The sequence below is a fragment of the Phaethon lepturus genome, unplaced genomic scaffold (assembly GCF_000687285.1).
Source record: "Phaethon lepturus isolate BGI_N335 unplaced genomic scaffold, ASM68728v1 scaffold17535, whole genome shotgun sequence".
NCBI classification, from domain to species: Eukaryota; Metazoa; Chordata; class Aves; order Phaethontiformes; family Phaethontidae; genus Phaethon; species Phaethon lepturus.
In genome coordinates, this window is record NW_010540028.1 from 24,228 (window position 1) to 32,894 (window position 8,667).

The window sequence follows — 8,667 nt, forward strand, 5'->3', positions numbered from 1 at the left end:
GTGTGAACATACCCTTTTTGTGCTTATTGAGAATATTACTGTTTCCCCTGGCTTGATTTTAGTACCACTGCAGGACTTGGCATCTGAAATTTAATGGCTCCACTGCAAAAATGATTTACAGATAACTTGAAACAGATGCATAAAAATAACTCCGAAAAGCTGGGCTCCATTAAAGTGGGACTGATTCCATTTATATCCTAAGTAACGTTACAGAAGATATATAACTGTGTTATAAATTAGAAACTTTTAAAATACAGTAAAAATGGTTTACATAAAGCAGGATTAATAGCCTTGCATTCATGGAAGATTCTCACAAACTTATTCAATGCTATTTTTGCGGTCTAACTTTGAAATGGTGCCAATGATAGCTACAGCTTCTCTGGCACTAGAAAAATAACCTCAGAGTTGACAGTGATGCCAAACAATAGTTTCAACCAGCAGCTTATCAAACTGTACTGAAAATGGTATGGCTGCCACTGAGAAGAACGCACGAAAGATGCACAGCAGTATGCCAGGTCTAACATCCTTTGAACAACAACACTGAAAGCAAAATAGCCTCGCTTGCACTAGTGAAATTGTTTCCAACAGATCTGAAAGGGAGCCACAGAGACCCACAGCTGACAGCCATTGACCACTCCAAATTAGAAGCATTTCAAATAATCAAAATAGGAGTCAAAATGCAGCATACATTTATCACTCCTTTCAAACTGTAATAACTACTTTATGTTTTTAGTGTAGTAAGCATACTATTTCTGGTTTAAGAAAAATGAAGTATTTAATTTTAAAGTTACTATATCCCCTTGTTATTACCCTGTTTGTATTAATCAGCATAATGGAAAACAATTTGCCTAAATCAGCATTCAGTATTGCAAATCTAAAAATATCTGTGATGCAAATTCTTCCAAAGACTAAAAGTATAGTATACGCAAGATGTGCATACTTCCATCATAGAAGAAAAAAATGTAAAAAAAAAAATATATGTTAGCTGAAGTCAATAATGTATTATGCTATGTGGAGAATTTATTTGAAACATTTTATACAAACAGTAACTCATTTCCTGAGCATATGTAACAGGTATTGATTTCTTAAGAGGGGGGAAAAAAAAAAAAATCAGAAATACAACACTTTTCTCTGAATCTTCTGAAAAACACCATCTTCAATGAAGTATCAAACATACCTTCCAGGCACACTTTCAGCATCATTCTGTATGACAAGCTTATGTGAGAGATTTTAAACACTTAGCACCAAGCTGAGCAGCAGCCTTCTCCTCTGAGGAGTCTGAGCATGACAGTGAAGTAGTGAAGTATTCACTGGAATACTGAAAGGCAAATAATTTCCACAAGGAGGCTGTAGGCAGCTGGGCAGCAAACACCCCCCTTGCAGCAACTGCCTGCTTTATTCTGCACAGGTGACCAGTTTGGTAAGTGGGCAGCAAAGTTTTAGAGCCTGATTGAGAACTGAACAGGTTTTCCCAGCTACAGCAACTTGTGAGGAACTCTGAAAGAGAGAGAGCCTACAGTTGAAGTTAGGAGCAGAACAAACCGAAATGACATTTTAGTACACATCCTGGTAAGGCTTGACTATTGACCTCACTCCTTGTGTAGGAGTTCAGTGAAAGAGCTTCACTTCAATGTGTTCTATAAATTCAATGACCATTTGTTATGATGATTCCTATCCACTTTGGTAACTAAACTGTAGTCAAAAAATAATGTTTATTGAGCAAAGGGTACAAATAAGATAAACATTTATGGATCAAGCCTGTATAAATACTCACCTTCTGAAACAGCCTGCATGAAACGAGGCATTAAACCAGCAAGCAACATCAGGATGGCCCTGTTGGACACATTTCTAAAAGTACTGATGGCATGTCTACTCTACTGGTTTTTAGACCTACTCAAGAATAGGTCTCTGACTGCTCTCTTGCCATTCTGTGCACTCCATAGCAAAGCTAAGCCGTCATCACTGTAAATCAGACAAAAAAAGTAGGGTCCTGCCATTTGTATTTCCCACTGTTCTGAAATGCAGATCACAAAAGGAAATGCATGTGGAGGAATTTTTTTTCTGTTATTTGGTGGCTCTTTCCAGGGGCTAGCGGGCAGGGCTGAACTGGTTATGGAAGACATTGAGCTAATGTGTCTTCCAGCAAGATCTAATTCTGCATCAGCTCCAGCCACCATTTAGACAAAACTCTTGACAATTCCCTGTCTCAGCTTCCTTTTGAAGTCAACTTCTGACTGCTACCAAGAAGTCTTCAAACAGTTAATCTCCAGCCATCCTTCTCTTGCCATAGAGAAGGGTAAGGCCATTCTGCTGTTGACAGCATTTCTGCCCATCAAGATGTGAGGTGCTGGAGCTGCAGGAAGTGAGAAGAACAACCAGTCCTTGTATTAATTCCACTCTCCATAGCAACAGTAACATTTCTCTTATCTCCTTAACCATTCCTATAGTCCTTTTCCAGGCTGGGGCAAACTTGCAGCTGATAATACGACCTCCAGGGTAATAACTAATTGCCACTATAAGAATGCTCTTCTAATTCCAGATTGCTCATACCTAGAGGTAGATCAACAATAGGTTTTGGTGGTTTGGGGTAATGGGAACTTGCAGAAGGTCAGATTAACAATTGCCAATCTGAATGACGCTACCAGATAAGAATCACTAGCAGATTTATTATTAAAAAAAAAAAAAAATTTAGCAGTCAGTCCAGGAAAATATACAACTATGTTATTTACCAGAAGAGCTCCCACTAGGATGCTTTGCCTTGCAAAGTCAGTTCCAAAACAGAGCATTGTTTTTTGCCTTAGTTTTTTTTTCTGTCTCCTCTAGAGGTTACTGGCACAAAGTGCATCGCACAATAAAAGTTCTGCAATGGCTGATCTGAAAGAAAGATGTTTGGAATGACTGAGACAATCTAACCACCTCTGTACACTTCAGAGGTCTCCCTTCATGGAACATACCTCCTCAAATACTAATGTTACTGAAGTCTGAAGGGCATGAGGGATAAAATAATTGTCACATTGACCTATTTTTCCAGCAGTTGAAACTGAATCAACAAGCCTGCATTACAGCATATTCCTTTAGTTAAGCCATCACTGTGCTCCACTCAGATTTTTGTAACCCTTAGTGGGAATGAAGTTGCAGGGAACCTCATTTTGAGCACGTGGGAGATGGATGTCTAGAATTAACAGAACTGGAAAGGCTCCTAGTAGGAAGTGAAATGGCAGCATTTACTAGACATTCAGAAAAAAAAAAAATTAATTAAAATCAGTTTCTTGAATATGTATCTGCTTTGCAGGTACCTTTCTTCAGGCTCCATATTCACTGTCTGTCTAGACCGTAAAATCTGTTTCCCAGAGTCTGCTTTTGATTCTTGATTCAAAACAGACCCTGTGTTTCAGGGACACTGTCATCTCCTCAAAGTCCTGAAGATCTTCAGTGCTATGGGCACTCTCCACAGTGTTCTGCAATGGCTGACAAACTAGATTTTTACCAAGAGAAGTTAATTCATCAAAGCAAAACTGTGTGCTTGGAGCTTTTCCCTCACATTTACCCTTCTTAAGGATTCTGCTGGAGCAATTCTCCTCACCTGCAACTTCTTTCCAACATCTGAGTCACTAAACTCACATAACCTCACGTTACACTGGCTGTTGTTAAGACAAACTACATTGTCACCTCATTCCAAAAATCACCTGAAAATCCAGGGCCTCTATATGGTTTCACCTAAATGTTGGCTTTAAACTTGAGAATGAAAGCAGCTCTACAACAGAAAGGGACACCTGATACAGACTAGTAAAAGCGGGGGCGGGGGCGGGAAGCAGCACAGGACAGCACTGGAGGATTGACAGATGTTGTGAAATACAGATGTATCCCTACAAATCTTATTACATATCGCTCAACCTGAAATGAGTTAAAACATTAAAAAGTAAATTATCTAATTCCTGAACAGTTGTTTTGAAAGACAACTGTATCATGTGGATACTCTTAGATACTCATGTGTGCTCCTTAGAGGATGGGGAAGTTGGTGCACAATCCCTCTTTTCATAAACTTCATTATGGCTGGACCTCCATATCCATTAATTGAAATATGCAATTCATATTTCCATGCGCCTAACACTGCAACACATCAGGGCCTTAAAAATTATACGAGAACTGAGTATCAGATTTTCAGAGAGAGGAAACCTTTGCGCTGCACCATCCAAAGAAATTACAATTTTGCTCTCCTTCTACCCACCTATTCCTTCATCTAAAACAAACTGTCAAAACCTCTAAATATAACAGTGAAATAAAAGAACATGAAGTACTGCACAGGTGCTATTAGCACATTAATCTGCTTCAGCTACGAATTGCCAGTGTCTTGTTACAAGTAATTCTTATTAAAACGTGAAAGTGAGATCCAAATTACAGAATTTAAAACAAATTAACATTCATTGGAAAACACCTAACTACAGCCAAGTGGTTTCACTTGCAAGTGTGATTTTAGATAAGCACACAGAATGCCGTGCTTTGTTTTAAAGGGAAATCATTTATGGCACAAGGACCTACTGCATCATCCCATCTCACTGAATCCAGCCAGTAAATCGTGATTATCACAGATGTTTTTCCTGTTAGCATTAGCAATACAATGTATGTATTCTAGAACCCTACTCAGACATTTCTTCTATCAGCATATCACTGATAAAAAATAAAATTAGATTCTACCATAAATCAAAAATAGTTTTTATAAACTTGCATCCCTTTGTTATGTCAGCCTCAGTCTTGCTAAGAAGAAAATATTTTTAAACAACATGCAAGAACTATGGAAGTACATTAAGATAGAATGACGCCATTTAGAAAACAATGAATTAGGGTAATTATGGGTATACCTTTTTGTGAAAAACACTGCAGAGGCCTCTCTCTATATCTGGAAGCTTACAAAGAAGATTTCGAATCTGACCAAACACACTGGATTCTGACAGTAGAATTTCAGACACAGCATCAAGCCGGGCATTTATTTCACTGTAAAAGAATAATCACAAGATCAGTAAATAAAAATTGTGTTTCTCTGAGGGGAAGGCATATAGCTAGTGAACTTTTTCCCTTGGTTTGTTTTGGTTTTGTTGTTGTTGGTTGTGGGTTTTGTTTTTTTTTTAAACTTTGACTAAGGCCACCTTCTTATGAGTTAGTAAGCAGAAGAATTAAGAAACGCAGAGGATCTTGGGCTTTCATTCAAGATGCAAGATCCTGGATGTAAGCTCATTATCCCCTCTTTATGCTCAGAACAGCCAAATATAAAATTCAGTGCTGATGTCTACATGTTCTGCTAGCAGTACATAATATGAGCAACACTGAATCCTGAATATCCAGCCCTAAACTTGCAGATAAGTACCTGGGGGAGGGGTAGGGGGAGCTTACATTTGAATTCTATGTAGCATACTCTATTCCAACAGATTATAAACAGTAGTTACCATTTTGCCCCTCTACTTTTGATCCAGACCAGCAATTGGTATTTACACGAATCAGAACCATGTTGGGTTTTTGGTTTCTTTTTTTAAAAAAAAAGACAAACCTGTAACATTAATCTCCATATTTCAGGACTGAAGTCAATCAATGAGGAAACATTTTTTATGTGATGCAACAATTCTACAGTTATTTGCACTTTCCTTATAATCATATTGTTACAGCCACTGTCAGAAAAGAGTTTTAAAATGGAAAACCTACTGCCAAGGTTCACCTCAATTTACACTGCTGCTAATGGCACAGCTACAACTTCCAATATATCCATGAACTGGCAGTAGATTCCAGAGCTATGGTAAACACCATTTCTGCTTTTTGTGCAACAAAATTGCATCAATGCTGCTTTCTAGAAAAAGACTGAGATTCGGTGTACATGAATGCATCCAAGACATACAGATGCAGAGTTTATGTTCAGGAGCTAGTGAACCAAAGCACCATCAGTGCATGCAGCCCAAAGGAAACAGAGCAAAAGATAGCAAGCTCACTGTATGACAGCAGTGAAAGGGATGTGTCAAAGCTGAATAGCACAAGTTCTCTGAATGTAGTTTTCCCATGTTCAGGCTTTATCTCTGAGGTAACTGTGTACACTACAAAATACAGCCAACTAGGTGAAAGCTGTGCTAAGATTTGCTGAGGTTTCACAACAAAAACGTCTACTCCAGATCATACATTTCCTCAGGGTCCCCCACCAACGTGCCGCTGGGCATGCTATGTGGGTACAAGTGCGCTGGAAGGCTTTACCTGGAATTCAGAAAGTTTCCAGCAAGTAAGGCTGAATTTGAAATTTGATGTTCCAAGGAACTTTAAAAATCCTCAAGACATCCCAAGTGCTTATTTCAAAATGCTTGTGTTTTCTCCCAGAATGACAACTAAGCCTTATCATAACATTCTCCTCCTTTGACAAGAAAGTTCAAAAATCCCGACGCTGCTTTGGGTGATTCCGTCCACGCTTGCAGGTTAAGAACAAAGCAGTCTTTTGATACCAGCCACTTCGTATACCAGCCAAGTGTGTGTAAGGCCCGCGCCTGCTCTCACAGACCAGCGAGATGCTTAGAGCTCAGCCGCACAGAAGGATAAAAAGTAAGGACGCAATCAAAATGTAAGATTTTGGGGAAGACTGCCTGTCTTACCCATGGCTTTTATTGCAGAACTACTGGGCCATTTGTCACTGTAGCTGCTAACAAATACTACTCATGAGGAAATGACTGAAATTAGGGAACTCCACAGGCTTCAGACATTACAACAGACTGGCAGACAGAGGCCTCTGGCCCTAAAGAGAGCTAAAACTAAGAGTCCTTGAAATTTTATTACAAGGCATGTGAAAGGGGGAACATCGTGACTGGATGTGCAGTTGGATACACATAAATCTAATGGCATTTAAGTGTCAGCATTCTTCAGTGACATACTGCTTTATACTAAAACAGTAAAACCATCCCCTCATCTGCCACAAATGACACATTTTCATTCCCAGAGATGCCTTGCTGTACAACGCCAGGATCTGACTGCCCCACCTGCCAGCACCTATCTGGAGTGCAGGTGGATGCACTTCTCCACAGCCACCATCTGAACTGGGGACAGACCCTCTGCTGTCTTTACCCTGCACACCTTGGAACTCACTCTGTTCTCTCCGAACTGGACAGAACAGACTGTTCTGCAGTCTGAAGTTCTGCAGTTCTGTCAGAGACAGAACTCTGCAATCACACCAAAGGACCCAAAATATTCCACTCTCCTAAAAGACTGCTTTTTCCCCAGCCCTGAGGAAAACAAATGTCAGACTTTGTAGGCACTTCTTACCAGCCCTGCCACAGGTCACAAGAATACTTTCTTCTTCCCCACCACTGCTCCACTCCTCTGGCAATGCCCAAAGCACAGAAGTAAACATTTCTCCCTTTCCCATGGGCAGCCAGGCGACCTGCAAGCAACAGCAGCAGACAGCAGGTACTGTCAGTGCAACTGCTCAGACCTGTAGTGGCTGTTTTCAGCACAGACACAGCCGAGCTTTAAATCCGATCCTTAAGAGCCACACTCACGTACCTGGTGTAGCCTGGCAGGGTTACTAGAAGTTACGCAACCAAATAACGAAAGAACAAGATGTTGGCATGCTCACAGCATATTCAAGACAGCAGAGATTTAAGCTTTGTACATCAATTAGTGAGGCACTCTAAACTACAGCTGGATAATGGAAAGTAAATTGGGAAGTGTTAATATCAGTGACAAAGTAATAAAATACCCCAAGTATGCAGCTTTGAAGCTAGCAAATGGTTACACTGAAATTCTGGAAAGTCAGTATCATCAGCCACAATTACATTTTCATGCAGAATTATTAAATCTGCTGTACTTGAGACCCTGGAACACTAGTCTGTGTGAAGGAGTACTGAACTGTTAAATTACAAACACATGTACCTTAAAGATGAAAATAATCTGTATTTTTATTATAAAAAGCATGTGTAAACAGCAGAATTCTGTTCCAGAACATTGTCATTTAATTTAAACAGTATGATTATGTCTACATGACCAATTGAAAATATACTCTAATATGTAAAATACATGCAGACATTCAAAAAACTCCTCCCTTCAAAGCTTAATCTGCACTTTAATCATCCTCACATATGGCTATGTTACTGTAGGTCCAGTAATCTAAAACTAAGCATCCATACAGTTTTTCTCCTTTAATCCCACAAATAAGAAAGGGTCAGGAAAATGGCATTGAGTATCAAATGACCCATTTTTTCCACCTGCAAACAAAACATACTGGGATTCCTATTTCAAAAGCCAGAAAGTACAGTGAAGAACTGTGTAAAACTACACATCTATAAGGAGGGAAGGACAGGGAAGAGCATAATAAAAACAGCCAGATGATTAATTTCAAAGTATGCTTTTAAACTTTAAATATTTATACTTAAACTAATAAACATTTTGTTAAGCCCAAATATATCATTGTGATCAGTTGTTAAAGCACCTCAAAAGGTATTTGTTCTGCACTGCATAGTTATCCAGCACATTTGATGTGCAGGTTGGGGTTTTTAATCTCTGCATAATCTGGAAAAAAATTCCATCACTAGGTAATTTGAATCTAACATTACACAAAGAAACTCAACAGCTTATGCGAAGAAATCATGTCACATTTTATAAACTGGCTACTACTTCATTCTCTATTTAGGTGTGATGTTACCCTAC

General features: G+C 39.2%; 1 protein-coding gene across 1 annotated transcript in view; it reads right to left on the reverse strand.

Moving 5' to 3' along the window:
- The window catches only part of LOC104620964 (DNA mismatch repair protein Msh3-like), a 62,884-nt gene that overhangs the window by 21,783 nt on the left and 32,434 nt on the right, over positions 1-8,667 (reverse strand). The window contains exon 6 of the mRNA XM_010287329.1: positions 4,860-4,992. Within this exon, the coding sequence (XP_010285631.1) occupies positions 4,860-4,992 (133 nt within the window). The remainder of the gene's footprint in view (positions 1-4,859; positions 4,993-8,667) is intronic.